The sequence below is a fragment of the Scleropages formosus genome, chromosome 18 (genome assembly GCF_900964775.1).
Source record: "Scleropages formosus chromosome 18, fSclFor1.1, whole genome shotgun sequence".
NCBI classification, from domain to species: Eukaryota; Metazoa; Chordata; class Actinopteri; order Osteoglossiformes; family Osteoglossidae; genus Scleropages; species Scleropages formosus.
The window spans coordinates 17,338,683-17,365,843 of NC_041823.1; the positions used below are offsets into that span (position 1 = coordinate 17,338,683).

General features: G+C 44.7%; 2 protein-coding genes across 4 annotated transcripts in view; both read right to left on the minus strand.

The window, feature by feature from the left end:
- Nucleotides 1-16,921, minus strand: part of atp8b2 (ATPase phospholipid transporting 8B2) — a 40,920-nt gene extending 23,999 nt beyond the window's left edge. The window contains exons 1-5 of one of the 3 annotated variants that reach the window (XM_029259812.1): nt 16,877-16,921; nt 9,691-9,758; nt 2,774-2,832; nt 2,477-2,590; nt 4-102 (exon numbers count right to left, since the gene is read on the minus strand). In XM_029259812.1, coding sequence (XP_029115645.1) covers nt 4-102; nt 2,477-2,590; nt 2,774-2,832; nt 9,691-9,715 — 297 coding nt within the window. In that variant the 5' untranslated portion in view covers nt 9,716-9,758; nt 16,877-16,921. Of the gene's footprint in view, nt 1-3; nt 103-2,476; nt 2,591-2,773; nt 2,833-7,691; nt 8,572-9,690; nt 9,759-15,651; nt 15,868-16,876 lie in introns of those variants that run through there. The other 2 variants (XM_029259811.1, XM_029259810.1) reach the window with 2 other exon arrangements.
- A 3,108-nt stretch (nt 16,922-20,029) lies between these two features.
- Nucleotides 20,030-25,347, minus strand: aqp10a (aquaporin 10a). The gene is made up of 6 exons (XM_018735314.2): nt 25,258-25,347; nt 22,524-22,650; nt 22,138-22,275; nt 21,816-21,934; nt 21,307-21,524; nt 20,030-20,270 (listed from the first exon to the last, which is right to left on the minus strand). The coding sequence occupies exons 1-6, from the start codon at nt 25,342-25,344 to the stop codon at nt 20,030-20,032; spliced, it is 930 nt and encodes a 309-aa protein (XP_018590830.1). The 5' UTR covers nt 25,345-25,347.
- Nucleotides 25,348-27,161: the final 1,814 nt, after the last annotated feature.

A 27,161-nucleotide genomic window follows, 5' to 3' on the forward strand; every position in this document is an offset into this window, starting at 1 on the left:
CACGTAGTCGTCCGTGGCGTCCTTCACCGCGGTGATGCTCAGCACCAAGACTAAAGGCACAATGGTGGTGAACCAGGACAGGGAAGAGATCTGAGGAATCAGCTGGAAGAGGGAGGAAGACAAGATGGACCGAGAGGGAGTGAGAGAGGATAACAGCGCAAAATTAACACCTCACCCACACACCTGCTCGGAGACAGACAAATGAGTAACAGGGAGAATTGCTTTAGAGACATGTACCAAACTACCGGGGGTGCGGTGGTGCAGCGGGTTGGTCCGGGTCCTTGGTGGGTCTGGGGTTCGAGTCCCGCTTGGGATGCCTTGCGACAGACCGGCGTCCCGTCCTGGGTGCGTCCCCTCCCCTCCGACCTTGTGCCCTGTGTGCCGGGTTAGGCTCCGGTTCCCTGTGGGGCGAGTGGTTCTGACGGACCAAACTATCGGTAGCCTTACACACGCAGAGATGACACGAGTTCAGCGAAGAAGTGCACTTAATGTAGCTTTCAATGGATATGTCCTTGTATATGGTTCTCTGAACATTTTTCTCAAGCTTGCTGGTGCCAGGTGGAAGATGGTTCCTAGGATTTACTTACACACACACACACACACACACACACACACACATACACACACATACACACATACACACACATACACACACATACACACCTTCTGAACCACTTGTCCCATACGGGGTCACAGGGAACCAGAGCCCAAGCTGGCAACTCAGGGCATAAGGCTGGAGGGGGAGGGGACACACCCAGGACAGGACACCAGTCCATCACAAAGCACCCTAAGCAGGTCTCGAACCCCAGACTCACCGGAGAGCAGGACCCAGTCCAACCCACTGCACCACCGCACCCCCGCACCCCCGCACCCCCGCACCCCCACCCTAGGATTTACATATTTTTTTAAATTCTCATTAAATCGCTATCTGCTTCAAGTGGGAAGACCTGATAATCAAAAATAGTGTCTATCATAGTCTCTTAGCTGCATGTTTATATTTCTGAAAGGCCTAGCACTGCCTCTAGAAACCCATAGGAACAAGGCTGAACTGAAAACATCGAAGTGCAACCCTTCATGGACACACCAACTAAAAGAGAGGAGCCTGTGCTTATTATTTAAACATCTGTACCGCTATATAAAGACGACTGAAAAAACACAGCTGGGCTGCGGATGCTTGACGCTCAGAAGAAATGACGAATGCAGTATCACGTATTTGAAATGAATGTACATTTTGCCATTTTTACATTTGACAGACTGCTTCGTATTTCAGCATTTGGGAACAATCTGTTCAACTCCTCCTGTTCAATTTGTTCAAGGGCAAGAAAAGCAACGGGACGGGCAGCGCAGTAATGAACGGAGAGCGTTTAAAATAGAACTGCGGGTGTGCATGGCGAGAGAGAGAGCTGAGCATGCAGCGAAAGGGCGGTAAACACCCCGCTGCACCAGCCCCCGGGACATTCTTAACAGAGAGGGAGCGAAAGAGTTTTGTTTTAAAAAAAAAAAAGACAGAAAAAACTGAATGCTGCATTTAGTGACGAGAGGGAGCAAGCGGACTTGTTACGCGCAAAACCACGCTCCAGCGCAGTTGCACAGAGACAGTCCCCCTCCTGTCCTTCGGCTCGAACCCGTGCCCTTCGGTGTGCTGAAAGATGATAGCCCCTCGCCCAGCACGCACCCACGACGGCAGCCTTCGTGCTCCCTCCTCCACCCGTGGCCCTAGCCGCCTTCGCCACTTTTATCTAATGCCTTTCCTCGCATATGAAGCACGGACTACGCGTGACCTGTCGGTTCATTCATCCGTACGCTGAAGGTCTGTTTGCTTACCAGTCTGTCTATGAAAGCATACCCACATGAAAGACCATTTTCAAAACAAATACATACATCATCTGAAACCCCTTGTCCTATACGGGGTCGTGATGAGCCGGAGCCTAACCCAGAAACACGGGGCGAAAGGCTGGAGGGGGAGGGGACACAGCCAAGACGGGACACCAGTCCGTCGCAAGGCACTCCAAGCAGGACTCGAACCCCAGACCCACCGGAGAGCAGGATGCGGTCAAACCCACCGCACCCCCCTACAAATACGCACACACATTGTCTGAACCGCTTGTCCCATACGGGGTCGCAGAGAGCTGGAGCCTAACCCGGCAACACGGGGCGTAAGGCCGGAGGGGGAGGGGACACACCCAGGACGGGACGCCAGTCCATCACAAGGCACCCCAAGTAGGACTCAAACCCCAGACCCACCGGAGAGCAGGACCCGGTCCAACCCACTGCGCCGCCGTACCCCCTCCCTACGAATACATTACACCCTAAATCTATCTTTGTTTTCCCTTCTTCTCGTGTCATCATCTCCTGATCTTTCCTTTTTCCTCTAGCTTTCACATATCCTCATTCTATACAGCTGCAGTGCACTTTAAAGGCGTTGTCGTGTGTCCGTGCACGCACGCCGTTCCCTGCTCATCGCGCGCCCACTTACCTGCAGTATGAGCAAGAAGAGGAAGTAAGTGTTGGCCACTTCTTGGAACTGCTCAAACAGATTGACCGGGAGGAAAGTGATTATGTTGTATTTGGAGGTCATGATGCAGTTATTCTGAAAGAGAGGGCACTTTTATATGGAGGACAATCAAGGACGCATTAACAGAAAATTTTAGAAGGCAGGAGAACACAAAGGCAGAATATACAGTAAATATACACCTTTTTTCCAATTCAAGTGACAAAAAAGAGGTATAAACCCAAGTACAAAAGGACTGTTGGACGTGGGCTGGGCTCTTACCGCATACTGGAACTTTTCATTGTACTCTCTGTCATTGGCTCTGACCCTCCTCTCCTCCTCTGTGGAGAAGAAATAAAACACTGACCCTGGTATTCTGCAACACGCAACGTTGCTTACAGATGCGATGATGTGTCTGAGAGCTCGCGCTGTGTTATTGTTCGGAGGAATCGATGCTGGCCATAATCTACAACCGTGACCCAGCTGGATCACTTTGTACAGACACGTGGCTGAGAGGAAGGCCAGGAGGAAGGGATTTGCAAAGCACTGATTTGACAAAGTGCAGCCTCAGCGTAGTTGCTGGCAATATTTTAATAGCCTCTCGTTTGATCAAGTTAAGAATAATACTCACTAATGCTGGAGCCCAAATAAGCAGAATTCACCGTTTACAATAGCAGTACTGTTAGACTTTGGAACTATGAGAATTGTGGGTAAAAAAAAGTGGCAACCTTTTAATTTTGTCTATAATTCAGGCTAGTAATTACTGTACACAGCAGACAGTTACACCTGCAAACCGCTTCCAGCACAGAATGATGATGCAGCTGGTAAAGAAGCAATCCACCAAGTTAATATGTTTGCCCTTTCCTTAATACTTTATTCATATTTACATTTATTCACTTAGCAGACGCTTTTCTGCAAAATGATACCAGTGAACTCTATGTAGTGCTATCAGCCCACACACCTCATTCACCGCGGTGACTTACACTGTTAGATACACTACTTACAACGGGTCACTCACCCATACATCAGTGAAACTCACACACTATTGGGGAACCTGAACAGCATGTGTTTGGAGTGTGGGAGGAAACCAGAGCACTCCAAACAAACAAGGAGAACATACAAACTGAACGGGGATCGAAAGACAGCAGCTTTACTCGCTGTGCACCGTGCCACTTGTCATTTTGTACTATGCCCTATTTATATTCCATTTTACGCAGAACTAAAATAAAACAAACATTTTATTTTGAGTGGAATTCCACACTAACTACTTCTTCCACTTATTGATGGAGAGTCAGTTTCAAAATAGTATTGAGGACAGTGTCTCGTCCCATGTCTAAATCCGTGACACACGTACACATTGAAACTGATTATCCACAAGTGGGACACACTAAACAAGGTGTACTGTGGATGCGAGAATCAAGGTCACTTGTTCTCCTACTGCTGGCACACGCACTCACACACACTCACAGTGCTTGCACAGAGACCTGGAGAAGAAACAATCGACACCTCTCACTGAGTGTCTCCCCATTCTTGCCTTACCGGGGTATTCTGAGTAAGTCACTCTGTTCACTTACTGTAATGAAACAGCTTTGACTGCATAACAACAGAACTATAATAATAATAATACCTAATCTTATAAAGTAATTGCACATCTCCATCAGAATTAAAGACTATTGATGAGCTTGTTTATGTGGCTTCTGTATTTAAGTAGCATCTCTATTTCGCTATTAACCTTTAATAGTTAATAACTACTGACTATTAACCTTTATGTAATAGTTTGACAATCTGGCACAGACAGAATTTCTCTAATCAAAACGAATACACGGCCATATACTGCTTGAAAAATAAACATCAGACGCTTATTATAAAGGTCAGTGGTGGTAATTTCAAATAATTTCTGCAAATAAAGATTTGCAAAAGGATGGAGAGAAAAGCACGAGAACCGCACTCCTCCGTCTCAACGTTCTGGAGAATTTCTGCTGATGCAGCCGCTGTACGTTTGGGGACTCAGATTCTCTCCCCAGCTCATTCACTATTGATGAGGATTTCTTTAAAAATGAAAAGCTTGCCGGAAATTCACGAGCAAAAAATTCGGGAAGCGGAAGACAGAACGCACACGTGAAAGAGATGCACGTCGAGGTGGAAAGAAATCTGTACGAAACGTACATGGAAACATACAGCGTGTGTACACACCGGGATGTACTTTGTATGCTCTACTGTTCATTTGTATTGAGCACATCATAAAACATTAGGAGATCAAGCTCCATCACCAGAAATAGAACAAACATACTAAAGTACTGTGATGAACAAGTCGAACACACACACACACACACACACACACACACACACACACACACACACAACGTCTACAACGGCTTATCCCAAGCGGGGTCACGGCAAGCCGGAGCCTAACCCGGCAACACGGGGCGCAAGGTTGGAGGGGGAGGGGGCACACCCAGGGCGGGACGCCAGTCCATCGCAAGGCACCCCAAGTGAGACTCGAACCCCAGATCCATGTCAAACACAAAGGAGATGAATGTTAAACTCCAGGCACAAGCTAAAAATGAGTTGTTCATGGGCATCAAATAGAAACAATGCAACTTCTAATAAATATAAAGACACAAAAAATAAGCAGACTGAATTTGGAAAAAAAAAAACAATACCGAACTGCACCAAGTGCCACAAGAAAGAGGAACTGAAGCACGAAGCACTATGAAGGAGGCTGACATTTTAAGAAGCAGCGGCACATCGGTGACCCGTTTCAACCCGCCCCCCCCTCCGTCACGCTGAAAACAGACCCCAGCCAGCTTGTTGTGGTTTCCTGTCATGTTTGCACCTGCGAACCATTTTCAGATCTCGTTCCGAGCCGCTAACCGTGCCCGACTTAACGCGGTACTGAGCGACGTCGCGCGACGCCGATCGGCGAGGCCGTGCCGACGGGTGGGGCCACGCCGCCCGACCCTGGAGACGCTCCTTCAGCGCTGCCTCCCCGTCCTTCAGAGTTCGCATCCCTTTCTCGCTGGAAGACACGCGCCCGTACGAGAAACTATTATTCGACATTTCTGTCTGTCGGCGTAAGCATCCTTTAACCAGCAGGATTTCGAGCCCTCGAGCGTTCAAAGCGCTGACCCACGTTGCGCGCGTACGGCACTACACAAAGCACCTCACACACCGAACATCAGTCGCTCCCCGTTAAGCACCGCCGGCTCCTTTTCCGTAATCGCACCTGATCAAAACCAAGAGGAAACGGCCGCTTTCGTAAAAGCGTCGACGTTACCTTCACCTCATCGCTACGGAAACATTCGCAAAACACCGTTTTATTCTTGTCAGAGCGATGCTTCTATCATCACCTATCAACCACGTTTGTACCAACTTTTAAAAACCACGCATATGAGCGAAGGACAAAGTTTAAAGGCCATCAGCGGGTGTTAACCCCCCAGCTGCACCGCATAAGCCGATGAACGTAGGACACGCGTTCATATTTCCGTCCATTTATGCCGATCAGCTGATCTTATTTGTCAGTATGCTTACGTGGCAGAAGAAAGCACGAAGCAAAGGATATACTATCGGCGGTAAATTCTCCAGCGAACACCATCTCCCCAGGGAAAGGCTGCAGAGTATGCAGTTCAAGATGGCAGGGTAAGTATTATGCACTCAGTTGTGGGGCCCTATTCTTGGACATGCCTAGTGACTCAGCCCTAACCGCCGTAAAGAGACGCAAAGTGCGAACACAAAGCTCTCAGCATTGCTGCAAATGGCCTCTTCGCTGGATTGCCCATCGCAAAGACAAATCTACAGATGCTCACCAACTAACATATGTCTGTCTGAGCTGCTTGTCCCGTATGGGGTTGAGGGGAGCCGGAGCCTAGCCCGACAACGCAGGGCGAGGGGCAGGGGACACACCCAGGACGGGACATCAGTTTGCTGCAAGGCACCCCAAGCAGGGCTCGAACCCCAGGCCCACCGGAAAGCAGGGCCCGGGCCAACCCACTGCGCCACCGTGCGCTACCATGCCCCCCCCACTAAAGTATGTAAAAAAAGAAAAAAGTTACCCTGTAAGTCCAGAGTGCTGCTGCAGTACATTAGGATTTTCTGCTCTTACTGTCACTGTTTTCGAGGGACAGCAGGCCCAGTTTTGGTCCATTTTCACTTCACCTCCGTCTCTAACATATGTGTCCAATGGCCTTGTCAAAATTCAGCTTTTTTGTGTTCACATTTAAACCTCTACGCACGGAGCAGATGGTAAAGGAACACCTATGTTTCAGCTCATGCCTGAACTCTGGTGTATGAGCTGGCCCTACGACGCAAGCTTAATATAGAGTTTCACTTCTCACATTCACCAATTTATAGACAATTGGAGCAGGATACCTCAAATCTGTGTGGGGAGAGAAAAAGAAAACGCATATACTGTTGTTGTTGGGTTTATGTTATTTCGTATCAACGTCACACATCTAAAGTCATTCTCAAGTGTCACACAATGTAGGACAAGAATAATGCAACAAAAGACTCCCGCGTCAGTGTTCATGTTGATTGGTTTCTCACAAAGTGATTTCAAATGTATTAACACAGTAACTGACAGTATTTCCTTAATAAAAACTCTTGCTACGGTACGCTCAATGGCACCACGTCCTTGAGACGTCAGTTGGCATCGTAGCTTTAGCTCAGCAAAAATGACCGAAGGACACGAACGGAGCGATTGCGGCGCGAGCACTTCCAGCGAGCGGCTCGGTGTCTCCGAAGGAGAACTTTCAGTCAATCGCAGACGGAAAGCATGATGTGGACACACACGGTGCAGGGAATGATGATGGCGCACGCATGGTCGGGAAGGTGAGGTCGTGAGAGAAAATATGACGTGACAAACTCTTGACATGGAGGCAGGAGGAAGGGGCAACAAAGATCAACAAACACAGAGGAGACAGGGCAGGTTTTTATTTATACAACATGGGAGGAGTGTCATGAACTGGTCAGTATTTATTCGTGCATCAATACAGTATCCAGTGCAGGCGAAGCAAGAGCATAAAATCAAGGCTGAATAATGAGAAACTAAATCACGTTTGACCTTGCAAAGACCTGCCAATCATCTACAAGAGGAGGACAAATGGCAAGGAAATTATGAGGAAAAAAATGTTTTTTTGTTTTTTTTTTTTTTTTTTGTAGCACAAGCACAAATGAAAGACAGCTAGATGACCGTGATTTGTACCTGTCCCGGCTTTGCGTTTCTCTTTGGCGGCTTTCAGCCTCTCCTCTTTGTCTTTCTTTCGTTTGAGCGGCAGGACGAGCGGGAGCCACTTCTCGGGAATGTCTTTGGGGACGGTCATGGTGGAGCGCGGAGTGGAGCGCGGAGTGGAGCGCGCTCCTGTCGCTCCTCACGCCTTCATTAGCGCGGCGTCGTCACACAGCAGAACACACACCGCCCATCCTGACGGCCCGTCACGAGTGCACGAGGATCACCCCCCCACTACCTCCTCATCTGTCTCATCACGATCCGCGCGATCATCCCGCTCAGGTCGCTCGGGGTGGTCTGACAAGACGGCTCCGACGTGATCGGTCCGCTCTACTAGTAGCACCACACCGTTTCTGTCTCCGCCATAACGAAATCATTACCGTATAGCGAAGCAGAGCAAAAAATAAATTAATTAAATCCCCGGGTCCGAGTAAGTTATTATATCCGAGGAGCGGATCGAACCCCGAAGCCCACAGCTACATCACTCACTGCAACCAAGTAAGAGCTCCAATTCACGATAAACAGGTTCAATTAACGATAGAAAATAACAGATTCCGGATTTCCTCTGACTTTCGATAAATCATTTTGGATCCTATGTGGTGCACGGACTACTAGTAGTAGCCCCCCTGGCCTGTTTTTTTCTATCTCGGAGAAAAAAATCCTAAACCTTCTTCTTTGCTTCAAAATGCCAGGTGTCAACAGACGCTGACAGCAAGTAGAAAATGACACATTACACCACCGGAACACACTAGATCCTTGCACGAAGCCGGGCACGGTACCGTCGTCCCTTCCGCGCTTGTTGTCCGAGTTCGGCGGCTGCTCCAGCGAGCCGCAAACACGCACGCATGCTTCTTACAAACACATAGAGCCGCGCCACATAAACACGAGCCTCCGTTTGATACATTACATAATCTGGGCGACTTTCCATTCGCTAAGGAAGTAGCCAATAGGAGACAGCCGACTGCGTTGTCAGAGCAACTGCCTCTGCAAGGGTGTCAGAGAGAAACGGGTCACTGGTGGAGTGAAACCGGTGCCATTTTGGCTCCCGGCCGACGGGGGGCGAGATGCGGTGCGACCGAGGCGTTTCGAGCCAACGTGGCACCAGAAGGCATCGCAGTTGCGCGACTTCGGAAGGTCGGCGACGGAGGGGAGCGAGCACTGCGCAAATCGATGGGGCCGGGCAGGTGTCTGTGCACGTGCAGCTGAGGGGGTCGCGTGCGGGCAGAGGACACGCGGGCGCACAGTATTCCCAGGGCACGGGCGCGCACGCAGCACGTACGCACGCGCACACGTGCCGTCCATTGAACGTTTTTGACGTTCCTTACTGTTGCACTGCGCAACAGACTAGTCCGCTGTTAAACGCTGACCGTGCAACAAATTTTAGAGCTGCTAAACGTATTTTTCTTGAACGAGGGTTTTTTTTTTTTTTTTTTTTTTTTTACGGCAACAACACGTGTACTGGTGCACGGTATGCCATTTATAGTAAATTCTCATTATGTGTACAGGTTGGTAAGGGTTAAGGTAACCTTTTAGCTTTCAACAGACATAGTAAGTATGACAAAATTCAGTGCAAATTAGTAATAAAAAAATTAAAGTATTAGTATTGGGAAAAAAAGACAACTTGAAATAGTAATAACAGTGGAAAAATATAATAAACAATGCAATTATGTCAATTGTATTTTAAATACATGACATTATCCAAATATGAGGACCAATCAGTAATTATTAATATAGCTTTGCCAAGAAATCTCAGTAATGGGAGTAGAGATCATCAGATAACAATGCTATGGAGTTGGAACACAAACTAGTCCATCACGACAGCTGGGAGAGCAATATTTTTCAGTACTTGGAAAAGCCGTGGCCTTGAAAACAGCGCCACTTTCGCGATGTCAACGGTAACGTTCGCGTCATGACTAGTACTGCGATGAGATTTCATACAGGCGCTGTCTTGTCATTAGTAAAGGAATGAACTGACCTGGAGGAGGCTTCTCTCTGAACATCTCCACTCACAGGATGCTACACCATAATGTCCCATAGGAGTGTCTGTATAGGATGAAGGGGCAAGTAGGGAGAGCACAAAAATAACAACATCAGCAGGATTTCAAGGGTAAGACAGGGGGAACTAAGCTTATTTGATTCACTCAGAGTTTATCAATTAACCACAGTATCTTCACATCCATCAGAGATTAGCCATGTATGCCTTGGATGTCTGTTACACTCTTCTTTCTTACATTACAACATGTAGAACTGGTGTTCTGGTTGAAAATTGGGAAAAATAAAACAAAGGTTATGGCAGAGTATGTGGGTGCAGATAATGCCTGTAGTTGTAAACAACAACAATCTAAAGTTTTGGGATATCATACAGTTCTACCAAACTTCCATCTGATAATTAGGAACCCAGAACCAGTCGGTATTTCCAAATGTCAATTATTATTCAACTAGTTAAAGCAGTGCATTCAAAATATTTTTTACTCTTTAACGTTTTCAGAGTGTCTACCTTCCAAAGGAAAATGTACAAAAGTATGCAATTGCCACTATAGCAGTTTACACAAAGAGCTTGTGAAAAACAAGTAAGTGCCAACTAAACTTTTAATATTTCTCCACTGAACTGGGTGCACCACCGGTGTCCTTACTACCTTATAATTCTAACTGAATTCTCTGTGGCAAGACGGCCAAGCATTTATTTCTTTTTTTAGATTTATTTATTTATTTAGCAGATGCTTTTCTCCAAAGCAACTTCCAATGAACTCTATGTAGTGTTATGAGCCCACACACCTTATTCACCGTGGTGACTTACACTGCTAGATACACTACTTACACTGGGTCACTCATCCATACATCAGTGAAACACACACACACACACACACACACACACACACACACACACACACACACACACACACACACACACACACTAGAGGTGAACCTGAACAGCATGTCTTTGGACTCTGAAGCATACAGTGCCAAGCTTGCAAAGCTACTTGCCTTCAAATAAAAAACTAATAGAGAACAGCTTTGCTGTAGCTTACAAAGCAAGGGAGCTAAACAAGCTGCCACATGTATGTCCAGCTTCTGTAGATACCTACTTAACTGCAACCAAAACTGCTGCTCTGCAATCCTTAGCAATAATGGAGAATCATTTTGTTTTTCCACTTTTCAAGCACAGTAAAAGTCCACTTCTTTCACAATAGTCTCTCAAATTTAAAAAATAAATTAATGCGAGGGGGGTTTGTGGAGACCTCCACAATGTGATTTCCTGATACTGACAAAAGGACTGGACCGAGTTCACCTGGGCAGTAGCAATTTTGCCCATTATTATTTATTATGGCATTTATGCAGTTTTACACTATTACACAAAATAGTAAAGCACAGAAACTTAATCCATCAGAGATAAAACATGAAGAAATTGCCTGCAGCTTTTGACGAAAGTATACGGGGTTTTGCGTGGCAAGGTGGAGAAGATTGAAACTACATTATTTCATTTGGGACTGCATGGGTTGTGATTCTTTATTACATCAAAACCCAAAAATATACAGTACTGTATATGTGTACAAGCAAACACCATCACACTTGCACTGAAAAAATATATTTGTAGGACCATTCTTGATTAACAAAGGAGATTTGGTGTGACACATTATAGTGCCTATGTGTCTGGTTCTAACAGAAAAGCATTTCCAAAACTGAGAAAATGCCATGTAATACATCACTACTCAGAGCTTTGATCTACAGGCAGTGATGTAGTATCATATTCTCATAATGAAGCTCCAAACCTTTCGTGTGATGCCTGGAGTTCATCTAATCCAAGCCCTCTAGGTGGTACGTAATGGACCAATATCCTGATTACTTCATTAATATATCTAATTTTGGCCATCATTTGGATTTCTAATGTAAAAGTATACAGAAGATACTTATCCATCCACCAATTTTCATGAACCACTTGCCCTGGTCAGGGTCGCGGCGGTCCAAAGTCTATCTTGGAATCATGGAACACAAGGCTGAGGGGGGTATACCCTGGATGGGATGCCAGTCCATCGGAAGGTAAGAAACATATATTATTGAGTACTAAATTACATTTGACTCTGCCATGGATGGTCCCAAGCCCCGGTGAGAAAGGAGGAGGGTTGGGCATGGGGCTTGCTACCGCACACCATAAAATCCTTGCCCGCTACAGAAATGCCAACAAGGAAACTTCATGACATCTCAGCTCTTAGGGATGCCTGGAGAGCCCTTGCCTATGCCCCAGGAGGAGTAGAGGGCATAAGAAGAAATTACATTTATATCATTCCATTTAGTTCCATTCAGCACATATTCCGAAGACAAAACATACAATATTTTTCATGGCCAAATACTTTCTGAACCAAAGCTTTTGATACTGCCAGTCTTTGCACTATTATTCAGTATTTTATAAATACCACAGCAAACTTATTATTTCACTCAGATTTATTATTGACAAAAATTATTTACAATCCTGAGGGCACAGCAGGTTTGGCCGGGTCCCACTCTCTGGTGGGTCTGGGGTCCGAGTCCCGCTTGGAGTGCCTTGTAATGGACTGGCGTCCCGTCCTGGGTGTGCCCCCTCCCCCTCCAGCCTTGCGCCCCGTGTTGCCGGGTTAGGCTCCGGTTCGCTGCGATCCCGCTCCGAACAAGTGGTTTCAGACAGTGTGTGATTTACATTCCCACAAAGAAAGGGGACCCCTCAAAAGCTAAATGATTTACACATTTGTTTTCAGGATTGTCTCTGTAGATGCAACAATAGCTGCAAGGAGTTCCTGAACAGAAGATGTGTATTGCAACAATTTAGCTCACACAAACAGAAGAGAACACAAACACTGATGTACAGCTCACTGAGACTTGTGATTCAGAAGCACATTACCCAAAAACTAGAATTGCATCCATATAAACATTACAAATATGTTAAGAATTCTCAGTGGATAAGCATGAGTCTGTCCTCTACCTTGTTAATGTTATTTTTTGTCAGTAATTTATTACAACATACCAAATATTCCTTATCAAGAAAGATCTTACTGTTATTTCAAATTTTAAGACTGGCAGGAAATGCTGATGTGCCATGCATGCATCTGTTCAAAATACAATTTCCTTGGTACCAGACCAGATGCAGACACAGAATGGCATATCAAAGAGAATTAACCTAAAAAGGGACTGCAGTCTGAAGGTATTAGCTTTTTCCTAACTTTAGGACAAGACTCCAGTCCTGCAACTTTCATAACTTGCAACACCACTTTAATTAAAAAAAAAAGAAACAAACTGTACTTGAAATTGGAATACTAGTAAATCTCTTGTTGAGTTATGTAACATTATGCACAAATAAGAGAAGTGGGTAACCTCAGGATGGGATATATTTAAATATGAATCAGCAAAGTGTGTAATTATGCATTTACAGTACTGTGCAATAGTTAGGCAGTTGAGGGAAAAGCTGTAAAGTGAGAATGCTTTCAAAAATAATGCTCTTAATTAATAAACTTCCTACAAAGCTTAGTAACCATCCATCATCAACAACTGCTTGGCACAGCAGGCTTGGTCCAGTCCCGCCCTCTGGTGGGTCTGGGGTTCGAGTCCTGCTTTGGGTGCCTTGCGATAGACTGGTGTCCTGTCTTGGGTGTGTCCCCTCTCCCTCCAGCCTTGCACCCTGTGTTGCTGGATTAGGCTCTGGTTTGTTGGGACAAGTGGTCTCAGACTGTGTGTGTGTGTACTTTCTTCAATGACATACAAAACCCTGTACTGTAACTTTTTGCAAAAGGAATGCTTGGAAATTTAAAATACACTCTTTCCCATTGACACTAACGCAGAAGACATTAAATAACCATTTAAACAAATATTTTTGCGAAACATCTAAGTGCCTAAGACTTTTGCACAGTACTGTATGTGTGAACGTTGCAGCTGCACAGGCTGCGCTGGAGCACAACCAACGCAGAAACAATGTGACAGCAAAAGAAGGCGCCATCTGCCCCCCCCCCCAGTTGCCTGGATCGGCCTGCAGGAAACCCATCTTGATGGAAGAGGAAGCCTAATCGATAGAAAAAAGAAACTGCAGTCACCTACAGAGATGGATCTCCTTTCAGACTCACCTACGCTCTCGAGCACAGTCGGTTTTCCTGTCTCCCCCCCACCCCTCTCTGACCCTCTAGCAGCCCCTTGGCCGCAAGTTGCCAGCGCAAAACTCCCGGCTGGAGTTGACCTTAAACAAGCTTGGGGAATTAAAGCGTGAGGGATGCAGAAATTTCATAAGCGCCTGCTAAAGCACCTTTTTTGGCTGCCGCTCAGGATTCCTTTCGGCTCGCGCCGGAGTCTGCAGCAGGAATTTGAACAACAAAGACGAACACAACAAAATCCCTTGTTGAGCCTTGTTCCATTTTTGCGTGGATGCGGGGGGGGGGTGCTGGGGTTTTTGCGGAGACCTCCACACACCTCCAGTACACGGAGCGTTGGCTGGAGGCAGACACCAACCTACACAGCACTTAAGGGACAGTATATTACACCGCGAACACCTAAATGCTGTACTTGTACGCACGTCACTCGTGTGCAATTTTTAAATCATGACCCCAAAAGGCTACACTAGCCTAGGATGTTGCTCTGGAGAAAAGAAGCACTGCGCGGTGCCTGACCCGACTCGAGTGGATCTGCGGGACGGATCCAGGCCGTTCAGGGTCCGGCAGTCGGCAGTCGCGGCGCCTCAGGCTCAGCACACAGACACACTGCCTGGAGTGGAGGCAACGGAACCGGCCACTGCACATGCCAGGAAAACACGCCTAACACACACACACACACACTCGACGAAATGCGGCGCGGTTCCTCTCACCGCCGCCGCACCTCACACACACACACACACACACACACACAGCACGTGCGTTTCGCGACATATAATTCGTGCGGTGCGTCTCGTGCCGGACACTCGCGGCGGCCACGCGACTAAGAGCCTTTCCCTCCGCCAGCAACATTCATTGTCAGTCCCCCTTCAGGTAGCCGGCATTGTTAGCAAGCGGCCAAGCCAGCTAGGGAGACAGAAACGCGACGCTCGTGCACGTCGTCCCTCCCGCTGAAGCAAACGCGGCTTTGTGAATTTGTGAGCTGAGCAGCTATCAAGTCCACACACATAGCTGCTGACTTAAGTATCGGTTTGCCGTGCGCACATAAAAATATGTCCGTGCAGCTGAATGTAACCGTCTCATTATATTTAAGCAGCACAAAAGGCGAAAACAGCCCGCGTGTCGCTAACACAGCTGGGCCCCGGCAGAACGCGACCGCGGACTAACAGTGTGCGCGCACATGAATGAATAGCAGGGATGCTGTTTGTTAGCTACTAGCTACGGCCGCCTGCATCGGTGACTGGCAGCCTGAGCCTCCCCACACCGGCCAAACACTCGCCGGTAAATGACTCGCGCCGCGGGCTCCTGCTGACACAGTTATTATGTTAACGGGCCAGTTGGCGAGCAAAAAAAAAAAAAAAAAAAATACACATTTCACACGTAGTTCGAAAGAAAAAAAAACATGGGCAGCTGATAAACAGTTATTTTCGACGAAAATTCTGTCGTGTCGGGGTGAAAGTTTGCCCACCTATCCGGCTACCTGCCAACTTCAGTGCGCGCGCGTTACTTAAGTTAACGTCTCCGGCACCCGCAAGATGTTCACCAAAACGGCGCTTTCGCGCTCAGATTTCGGTCAGTTTTTTTTTTTTTTTTTAAATCTACTCAAGTACTGCTACTCCGCGGAGCAGTGTAAGCGATGTTGTCATTCAAAAGAAATCAGTACGGTCATTCGCGGGTCACATTAAGAAACACGCTGCACCGTCTTCGCGAGGAGGAACAGGGTCCGAAAGGCGACCTGGTGCACGGGAGCGCGGTGCGCGCGACTCGCAGAGCAGCGGCGGAAACGCGCCGAGCGCCGGCGCTTCGCCTCAGTTGCACGTTGTGCGCCTTACCTTTCAGGTCCTCCCGCTCGTATTGTTCCTCGGCGACATCTCATCTCGTCCTTCCCAGCCTTCCTTCCCCTCTCTTCCCCTACTAGCCTCCCGCCGCTGCCATCCCCACATGATCTGGATAAGGCCACATTGGTAAAAGTTTGTCCGGCGAGAAGGAGGACCCTGCTAAGCCATATACACGGTGTGTCCTGGTGTGTTTTCACACACACACCCAGAGGTCCACAATGCGCTCTAAGTGGGGAGGGGGGGAGGAGGAGGAGGAGAAGGAGGGTGGAGGAAAGGAGGGAAGAAGAAGGGAAGGAGGGCGGTGTTTATCTGCCACCCGCCCTCCCTCCTTCATCGCTGCAACAGCGGACCATCAGCGATCATCATGATCATCATCGCGCTCCTCCTTACCCTTGAGCTTGAGGGTCGGTCATCACTCACCCCAAACCGCTTCCCCGCGTCCCTTTTATTATAATAAATGTGTCATGAGTGTTCTTTCACGTGCTAGCGGCGTGTATAATATGTACACGTATGTATGGAGTGTGTGTAGTTCTGGCGTTTGATTTAGCGGCCGAAAGTGGTGATCTTGTAAAACGTTTCCACCACTGTTTTCACTTCACATTTATAAACTGTGGGATGCTTAAGAGCTTTGAATGTTACATTTTAACATTGCTGTTAACAGCAGCATTCGGTAAAATATGTCAAACGCTCGACGAATCAAAGGAATGTAAACAGCGTTAAAGTTTAACCTTGTGGGGATAACGCGTCATGAAAAAGTAACGGTGGGGACAGTTTTACTACATCCGCGTGCGCAGCTGCTGTAGGAAATCTGTGCTCCGGACCCCCCCTGCTGGTAGTGACAGAAATGGGTTCCGCTTACAACGATTTATTGCCTTCATTAATAAGACTTTTATACTTGTATAAGTTTTATACTTTCGGATTTTAAAATTAGATTAACTGACTTTCAGATTTTACCCAAACGTGACAAGTAAGCAGCTTACTCAGCCTTGCAACAGCAGATACGTTTTCTGGAAGCAGTCATTTCCAGGTTATATGTCGGAGCCCTGAATTTCGGAGCCAGCCTTCTGCCCGTCTCACTTCTCGTTCCGCGTGTCCACGAAACGAATGCGGCCTTATTACACAGCGCGTGACTCGTTATCGATATAGCCGCTCGTCGAGTGCAGGGTCCTTGTGGTGCGGACCCTATCCGGGAAAGCAGAGAACAAGGCAAGGTACTCACAGGACAAGGCAGGACATCAGTGCACCCAGAGCGACAGACAGACAGACAGGCGCGCGCGCGCGAACTGACCGGACGGAACGTACGCTGGGTGCGGCAGCTCGGGTTCTGTGATGCTCGAGATAATCAATAAAGTAAGTGGTGTATAACAGTCTCTGCGATCAAATAACTCTCTGCCGCTATTAAACGAAATACAGAAACATTATTAAAGCGGAACACAGTGAGCGCTTGACTGACTGTGGACTAACCGACACAAATTTAGAAGGGGGGAAAAAAATAAAATGTACTTTTTCTACCATAAATGAAGTCAGTGTGTGCAAGGTGAAGACACACACAGTCACAGTCCTCGACTTTTTTGAGAGTAAAACCGTCCCTGCCTGCGTTCCCCAGAGAAATCACACACACATTATGAATCAGTTGACTTGTTTAGGTGAAAATAATGGAAAAAGCAGCTGACCTTCTGCAGAAGGATGCTTAATGCCTGCACAGACCTCCTGTGTATTTTCTCTGGTAAACAAAACGTGTATTGTAGAGCTTTTGGGTATGTCTATACTGAATAATATTAATTTTTAGAAAACAAAGCCCTACAAGAATTTATGTGAGTGTATGCAAGTGTGTTGCATTTATAAAACTCCTTCATGTGTGTGAAAGATTTCAGTATTCATAAATTAAACTGACCCTTGACCAACAGACCAAGAAAAGCTTTACTGTCAAATACGGTCAGTTATTTATTGCCACAGTAGTTAAAGATTTTCCATTATTGCTTCAAAACAGGATATTGCTATATTGTTAACAGATATTAGTGCTTGCATTATCTTATTAGTTTTACACTGTGTAACATGATTAAGTGATATTGTGAAATCATTGATTATTTGCAAGATCTGTTCATACAGTGATAATTTTGCTCAGACTGGGCTATTTTTTTCTAAACTGTCTTTTAATTTTTTTCAGTTTGGATAGGTTATAGTTCAGAAGGCATTTGAATGTAAAATTATTACTGCTGTAGTATTAATTGATCAGTTAATTAATATTCAAGATTTTCAGTGTGCATTACTGAATTTTGAAAGCATGGACACTTTTTATTAAGCTTGCTACAAGGACAATAATTCTAAAAATCTATACCTAAGGATTAATCATTTAGCTTGACATTAATGAAATCAAACATCAAATATGTTGTTCCACTTTTCTGCTAAATTTATTTGTTCAGCAATATAAAAACCTTCAAATGATCTACTAAGGTTGGATTTCTTTACATTTACATTTATTCATTTAGCAGACACTTTTCTCCAAAGTGACGTACATCTCATAGAAAATACAATGTGTGCATTACATTAGGAGAAAGAGAGACTTAGATGCAGACGTGTGATTCTAAAACAGTTAATTTGTCACATTCCACCATATGAACCTCACATGAGTAGCTGCATAAAGGTTTATCAAAATAACAATTCCTAATCACATTCCAATTAATTTTTTTTTTTATTAAACATTCACATTACTGGAGTAGCTGTGTGAAAGTGTATCCATTATTCAACAGTTATGATCTTTTAGTCATACAGCATGAACATTCACACATTACATGAATTTAATAGACCGTGGGAAAAGCAAGTACGTCTTTAGTTTATTATGTTTATTGTACAGAATACGTCCTGCTAAAGTTACATGCCCAATAATGCTGACTCAGCAGGGTGCGGAACGGATGGAAAACAAGCACCAGTAATACAGGCTGTCAGTAGTAATGTGAGTCAAAAGTCAGGCTCTATCTTTTTTTACTCTAATTTGGCATGGTTTTGCCTCCTTGCCTCCAAACGGTCCACCACTGCTTTGGTGTATTACTGAGTGAAGAATAAATGCCTAAATCTGAATGATTTTTTCTAGGCTATAGAGCAGGTGTTAACGCTACACAAGTAGCTACACACACACACACACACACACACTTTCTGAACCGCTTGTCCTATACGGGGTCGCGGGGAACCGGAGCCCACCTGGCAACACAGGGCGCAAGGCCAGAGGACACACCCAGGATGGGACGCCAGTCCGTCGCAAGGCACCCCAAGCAGGACTCAAACCCCAAACCCACTGGAGAGCAGGACCCGGTCCAACCCACCGCGCCACTGCGCCCCCCACACAAGTAGCTATTTAGTTTCAATTCACGAAATCGGCCAGATTTCTATTGAGCACACAAGTTTGCTTCTAAAGTGCCCAGAAACAACACATATGTTGATGTAGCTGTATGCATAGTTACTTATACTGTATAACTGCAGGATATAAAAACAGGGAGTATGTTCGAGGTAGTACAGCCTAAATTACAGTTACAGTTTATTCAATTTATGGCTTAACGCATGAGCTGTTAAGCACTTGACCTTGCTTATCATTTTTTGAGAGAGATGTAATTTTTCAGAAATGTAGTTCTAATAAGATAATGGTGTGATGACCTTTTAGTAATTAGTCAGCAACATACTGTAGTTGCAAACCCAGCTTGAAACACAGCATGTGGTACTAAAAGTTTTAATTAGAAAGTGGTTCTTCTTCTTCTTCTTCTTCTTATTATTATTATTATTATTATTATTATTATTATTATTATTATTATTAATTTTCAGAAGTATTATTATTATTATTATTACTACTAAGATGAGTAAGTCAAAAACTATAAACTCTGATCAACTTTGACTCTAAACAAAAAACAAAAAAATTATTTGCACTTTATTTTCTTCTCCATTATTTTCTTTTTACTCCAAATTTTTCTATTTGCAGAATATCCACATAAAAGTCAGTGACCATTCAGTAGAACATGTATTTTTACAAGCCCTTCTTCAATATTTCTTCTTGTAACTTCAGCAACGTCCCCATTAAAGGCATCTTATATCACACATATAGCATTTTATTGGATGTGCAGCTCAGGCATGACCACGCTTACATTTACATTTATTCATTTAGCAGACCCTTTTGTCCAAAGCGACGAACATCTCAGCAAAAGTACAATTTATGCATTACATGAAGAGAAAGAGCGACGGCTGCAGACATGTGACTCTCAGGTAAACCTAGTTTGTTACCTTTCACTTGCTGCACCGATGTTCTCGCTTCATCTAACGCATCTACTGGTGGCAGCCCTAAACTCCATTGTCATTCTCTACTTTGTACAGTTAGTGTTACCTTCCTTCACAGACGTTCTTCTTTCTCCTTGCTTGCCTTTCTGTTAAAGCCTTCTGTTCCTTTCTTTTCCATAGGTACTGGTTTCATTCCACAGGGTTTGGTCTCCAGGATATCGGTTATTCTGGTATCGGGCTCAGCCTCAGGGTCTGGTAAGTGCCACTGGATAAAGACTAGGTATATGCAGGTACCTACAATAGCTCCCAGTGTGGGTGCCACCAGTGGTACCCAGAACCAATAGTTGTAGCACCTGTAAAGTCAGAGGGAAGAAGTTATCTACGTTCAGCCAAATACTACAGCAAACTAGTAACATATAGGATATTACCACGATGAGCCGATTTCTTTTACATTGATTTAATCTATAAGCATGAAAGTTTTTCGTTAACCACTTATCCTTGTCACAGTTGTGGAGGTCCAGAGCCCACCCCAGAAGCAAAGGGGATTACACCCTGGTACCAGTCCCTCACAGGGCAGCCCCGCGGGGTTGATAGCTGAGCCCCTTTACATTACTTTTACACTTACATTTATTCATTTAGCAGACGCTTTTGTCCAAAGCAGCATACACCTCAGAAAAAGTAAAATTTATTCATTACATGAAGAGGAAGAGATACGGCTGCAGACACATGACTCAAACCCAGTAAACCCAGTCTGTTACCTTCTGCTTGCTGCACCGATGTTCATCGTTCAAGTAGGAGGATAAAACACAGGACAGACAAACCCTGGTGCTCTCCAATTGTGTCTGTGCTACCTGCACATGTGCTTTTGTAAAAACTGTGACTTTTTTATTTAAATTATTTTTATTAAAAGGTACAAAAGGTACTCCCATTGTGCAGCGGGTTTGGCCAGGTCCTGCACTCTGGCGGGCCTGGGGTTCGAGTCCCGCTTGGGGTGCCTTGCGATGCACTGGCGTCCCGTCCTGGGTGTGTCCCCTCCCCCTCCAGCCTTACGCCCTGTGTTGCCGGGTTAGGCTCCGGTTCGCCATGACCCCACTCGGGACAAGCGGCTTCAGCCAGCGTGTGTGGAAAGTCCCATTGTGGGTGTACTCTGCCTCACATCACGTGCTTACAGGATAGTGCTGGATTGCCATGACCCTGTCCTTGGATATGCTCTTATTGACAGTGAGTGAGTGAGTGAGTGAGTATGTACTATATGTTACAGTTTAACTTTCGGTGTATGAATTGTTCTTAATTCATTTTAAATGTTCAGAAAATGAAGGAAATAAAAGACTCAGTGCTACCAAGATACAAATGATGTAGTAAAGCGAGAGTCACAAGAAACAGACGCACGTGAAGACTTCAGTGCCCCAGCCCGCCGTCAGTGTGAAGAGTCTGGGCCCAAAATCCCTCGCGGGGTTGATAGCTGCCCCACAATTGCTGGACATGGACAAGCTGATTCCCAGGACCACAGCTGCCACGATAACAGGCAGCAGACCAGCAGGTGCTGGGTTGTTCCGTTTTTCATCCAGAGGAAGAATACATAGCAGCAGTGTTGCCGTGCCAATCACCTAGATAAAAGTATATTGTTAAATACAGCCACGAATATAGAATTTTGTGTATTGTTGTCTGTGTGCCATTTGAGCATCGCATGTGAAGGATTTTGGAGTTGCTACTAAAGCCACACAATATGTTATACCATAAACAGTGCTCTAGGACAAAATTATGGAAGAAATAGGCTCTGAAAGAGAACCACGTCTTGGGTGCATGAGACTTCTGAAGGCTCTGCCCTTTGCGGCCCAGGGAAGAACCGTTCCCTCTCTGCAGCCGTCCAGTCTCTGGGTTGCTTTTAATAATCGTACCTGGTCAAGGAAACTTCCTTGCAAAGACAAATACTCTGACGGATAGGTGACAAAGATGGATGCTGTTTCATTGGGACCAGTAACAGTCAGCTTGCCCTGGTTATAGTCCATGATTGCATCTATACAGACAATGAATAGAGACTGTGAGCAGGCAAAGAGGTAGGAACAGGGTTTATGAGACCAGTAGGATATGGTGAGTAATGCTGTGTTTCAACCTGAGAGTAAAACACAAAAACTGTTGCAGATATAAAAACAAGACTAGAAGGAACTAAAGAGTAAGTAACTATGCAAGCAAGGGCACAACAGTGGTAAAGTGTCTCACCATAGTACAGAAGGAAAGCAACAGCAGAGCCCAGGTAAGCACCAAGCACCTGGGAGATAGAATACGGAAGAAGCTTCTTCCAGGAGAGTCGTCCTATGATACAAAAACTGAGAGAAACTGCAGGGTTCAGGTGAGCTCCTGTTAGTAAAGGGATGAGAGAGAGAAGGGGTGACATTTACGAAGAAAACAAACTGAAACTGGCCGTATCGTTTTTGTGGTTACTCTTCAGCAGGGAATAACAATAATAACACTTATAAAGGCCATAAAACTGTTGCATGCAGTGCATCATTGCAGAGAGATTTCAAGTGCTGGTAAAACATTTATTGCTGCAATTTCAAGTCTCAGACTTTAGAACAGAAATGAGTGTGGTCCGTTGCTGTGGTTACCTGAGACACCTCCGCAGAGGTACATGGCAGACATGAGGCCCACGCAGAAGGCCATAGCGACGGAAAGGAACTCGCCCTTTGTCTCCCGGCTAGTCTTCACCTGAGCTGATGCAGCACAGCCAAACATCTGCAGGAAGAGACAGATAAGGAGTAGAAGGGACAAGGCATACAAGGCCAAAGACAGGCACGGAAGTCAGAAGAAAGAGAAGATAAAGTTGATCATCTGATTATCATTTATACTTATTTGTTGCTTAACTGGTGCTTTCATACAAAACAACATAGAGAACTCATTGATTTATCCATACACATAGGTCACATATATGTATACGTCCAGCATTTATTAATGACAAAAATGCATTTTAACGGAGACATGAGGGTAATAAGTAATTTCACTTAACCACAACACCTACTTCTAAAGCAGAACACCTCAACTAAATACTGACTTGTATACATAAACAATAAAACTACACAAGTGTCTTTAAATGTCAAGCTGAAAGTTGTGCGAGACTTATCTGGCTGAAGTGTCAAAGTGTTGAAGCAAATAAAACTAATTAAAGCTTCAATGGGACTGAACTGGTATGTCCTGCACTGAAAATATCAGTTAAGTTTTGCTGATTACTCTTACACTGGTGAACACTGATCCCATAGACATCCAGCTGACCTGACAACATGCAGACAAATTACATCTCAGGTCTTAAATAACATGTTTTTCATAAGACCCACAAGCTGTGACCAGAGAATAAGCTGGCCACCTTTATCAGCCCACAAGCAAAATGCAACACTAAGGATGACAAGATACACACATATTCATGATCAAGAAAATAACCAATGTCATTTTGTCAATGTCATGAACAACGTACAGAAACTATGACTCTGTCAACCACACAGTGGACAAAAAAATGAAGAAACACCAAAAACGTTGCAAAGTATCAAGAACCTAATGAAGAGGAGCCTCGCAGTTTGTTCACCAGAACAGCATAACTCCTCATAATGGCGTCACTCGAGTCCTAAAGTGTATGTGGCAAGATAGGGACCATTCTTAAATATGAAAAATCTCCGATTATGAAATTCTGCTAAAGCCAGGAGGTAGATTTTTATTTCAGGCTTTATTGCTCCAGAACTTCCCATTAAAGTTCAATGATGTTAGCATTCCATGGAAACTCTGGACAGAGTCTGACTCAGTCCCGGTGTTCATCAAATTATTCTTGATTTTCACATTTTTGGCTACTGTTCAGCAGTACGTACTGGAGTACTAATTTTAGGAAAATGGTGAACAAACTTTGTTTCAACCGCAAGCTGCAAATCCTTGACTGTAATAGCTTCGTAATAGCCGAGCCTTTGCTTGACCAATCGTCAGACCTAACAGTTCCCACAAGATACCTGCGCCTACGTTGCAGATGCAGCACGAACAGCGGGCAACAAGCACAGGCTGAAGACATCCTTTACTTTCTCCAGACAAAAAAACAACCTCTATGTCAGTACACAGTTGGCTAGTGGACTGCTGGTAGTATAGTGGTTAGAGTTGCTGCCTTTAGAGCCAAAGGTCACAAGGTTGATCCCCACCTCTGGCTGTAACAACCTTGAGCAAGGTACTTACCCTAAAATGCCCCAATAAAATCACCCAGCTGTATTACTGGGTAAATAATCATGACCTTAATGTTGTAAGTTGTTTTTGAGAGAAGTGACAGCTAAATGTGTATTCTAAGTAAAACACAAAAGACAATTTGTCAGACTAAAGTCCAGGTTTTGTATGCTTTTCTTCATTTTTCCAGCTGAGGCAGTTGTACCCAATGGCGTAATTACATTTAGACTGGATTACAGACGTATTGATTCAGTTCTATAATAACATTGTTGAGGCTGCTATTCGGTTTTTAGCAGCCTCTCACATAGTGCCTGTGTATTCCTATTGGTGATTTTAGATTTGCCTCCAGCTCCTGTTCTCTGTTCATTTTTACACTGATTCACATATGTTGTCAGTAGTTTTGACAAAGTTTAAATGGTTTTGCACTTTTTTCACTGCTACACATGCAATCACCGACCTGGACAACTTTGCTGCTGTTTGCCGTCTCCTATTGCTTAAGAAACTAGTAGGTTAAAGTGCTCATCAGACCACTTTTATAGCTGATGCATACTGATAATTATTCCATTTATTAATGCTGACTTACCTGTGGAACTCTCAGCAAGTGATATAATCCAAAGATACGGCTCATTATGAATACCACTGATTAGCTGAAATTTGCACTCGTGTGGAGGACCAGTATTCTTGATACCGAGATTCAATAAGTGTATTTCTTATTCAATAAATTATTTCTGTATGAGTGCAGCGCATTACCATTAATGACTATATAGCAGCGCATAGTCTTAAAACATTTACTCTATATAGAAATTAAACAGTACAGTATTATGCAATGCAGAGGTAAAAAATAACTCACCAAATTACTTTATAACTGCATTTCTGTAATATGAGAGTAGCATTATCTACATTTGACCAAGATAAACTTCCAAGACAGAGGTTTTGATGTACTCTGAACGTTATTGCTTTTACCAGGAAAGAGTAGCTGATCTCTCCAGCCAGAGCACAAAGCAGGCACCAGAATAGACAAGCACATGTGGAAGGTCTCTGGCTGAGCCATGTAACATGGGTGAGTTAAATTATGGACCTAAAATGACCATCTGTCTAATATGGCACTGAACAGTTGATTGAGGTAAGTATAACTGGAATCACAGGACTCACCAAAAGCACAAAGGTACCCAGGATTTCCCCCATACACTGTCGCACCATTGTGTTCCTCACTCTAAGCTTACTCTTCACCTTGTCCATCCTGCCGCGTGCTCCGCTCGTTTTGCTCATCTCTTCGGGCACTGCGTGAATATTAAACTGTATCAGTGTCCAGTACTTTCTTACACCTGCATCCTTCGAAATTCCAAAATTTATTGGTTGCATCCCTTGTTCACCGTATAGTTAAATTCTGCTGCATGGTGCAACAGTTAGTGCGTTTTTGCACTGATGTGCCTGGCTGATTTCAAACTGTCTACATTGCACGTTGTAATCTATGAACTTAATAAAAGCTGAGCTTAATAAAAGAGTCAAAACTTAAGATTTTTTTCACACTTGTAAAGTGTGAAAGTGGGGGCAGTTGGTAGTGCAGTGGTTAGAGCTGCTGTCTTAGGAGCCAAAAGGTCCAGGTTACCCGGCTGAATGAATGGCTCAATAACTGTAAGTAGCTTAAAACCTGTGAATCACTTTGGAGAAAAGCATCAGCGCAATGAAGTAATGTAATGTAGTCTCAGTTACTGAAAGTCAATAAACGGTGTTACGTTATCGGCGTCCTCACTCTAAGATGGCCAGCTGATGTAAAAATCTGTCCTTTCTGTTGAGCTCCGGTGTGGCTGTCGGCTGTTTCCTCTGCCTATCCACCAAGGTCTTCAGCCGCAAACCATTCCCACGTAATGCTTGCAGCGAAAAGACTCCTCGAGTCACCGATCTTTCCCATTTAAGTTCTAATCATCATCATTAGACTTTGACCTCTAATAAAGATTTACCTGTAAACAAAGAAGAGGAAGGTAAAGGGCACAACATCAAGCTCGCAAACAATCCTGGTATCTATGGAGCAGACTGGAGGGTTGGTCCACCCTGCACAGAATGATAAACGCATAACTGCTGTATTTCACCTTTGTGACCAAAAACAGGTACATATCGAAGTAAGCTGGAGTTCTGCGAACATTTAAAACAAACGCTAAGGAAAGTCTATGCAAAGACTTCAGCAAAAACATCACGTCTCATCTGCATCCTTAGTCGAACATTTCAAGAAGACTGGCAATAATCCATTACGCTACAGTTGTATGTAGTGCTTCCAAAAGTCCTTGTGACATAATTTAAGTGCCATACTGAACATTGACCTGTACATTCGCTCATGGAGTAGCAATGCATGTACTGCTCCAAGAAACAGCTAGGAACAAGCAGATTATAATGAGCACAGCTCACTCACAGCTTTGTGTTTTCAATGGATACATGTTTGAATTGTGTTCATCTTTCATGTCTCACCCAGAATGAATTCAAGCATTAGCAACAGGATGGGGAGAGATAATGAATGCAAACCATAATTACAAAGAGTATGAGGAAAGAGATAGAAAACGTACTCAGATTTATTTGCATTGCTCTCGAACACAGAATTTTTCTTCTGTTTTTCAAGTTTTTTCTTTTTCCGATTTCGTTCTAAGAAAAGTGCTACTGCTGTCCAAGAGTTTCAGCTGTCAATATTCCTTTAATTGTTTACAACTGTATTGGCAACTTGTCCACGTAAGGCGTAGTTAGAGTCATGACAGTGAACGAGTACTCTGTGGATGTTGCTGAAGTGCGCTTTCTTTTGCTCTCATCTTTGAACCTGTAACTGGTCAGAAACAGCCACAGTAGCTGCTCATTAACCCAAATTACATGCTAGTAGTGCCATTGATTTCGTGTCTTTAATTTTGTCACCCTCTTTCCACACTGAAGTTAGCTGACAGTTTCCAGTTGTCACGACATATTCTTTTCCCTAAATGCAGAATTTTGCTAGTCGGTTCCTCGAAGAGCACATCTGTTTGAAAAAAAGAACAAGGCTCTTATTAGTAAGCGAAGTTTCGCTGTATTTTCACCAG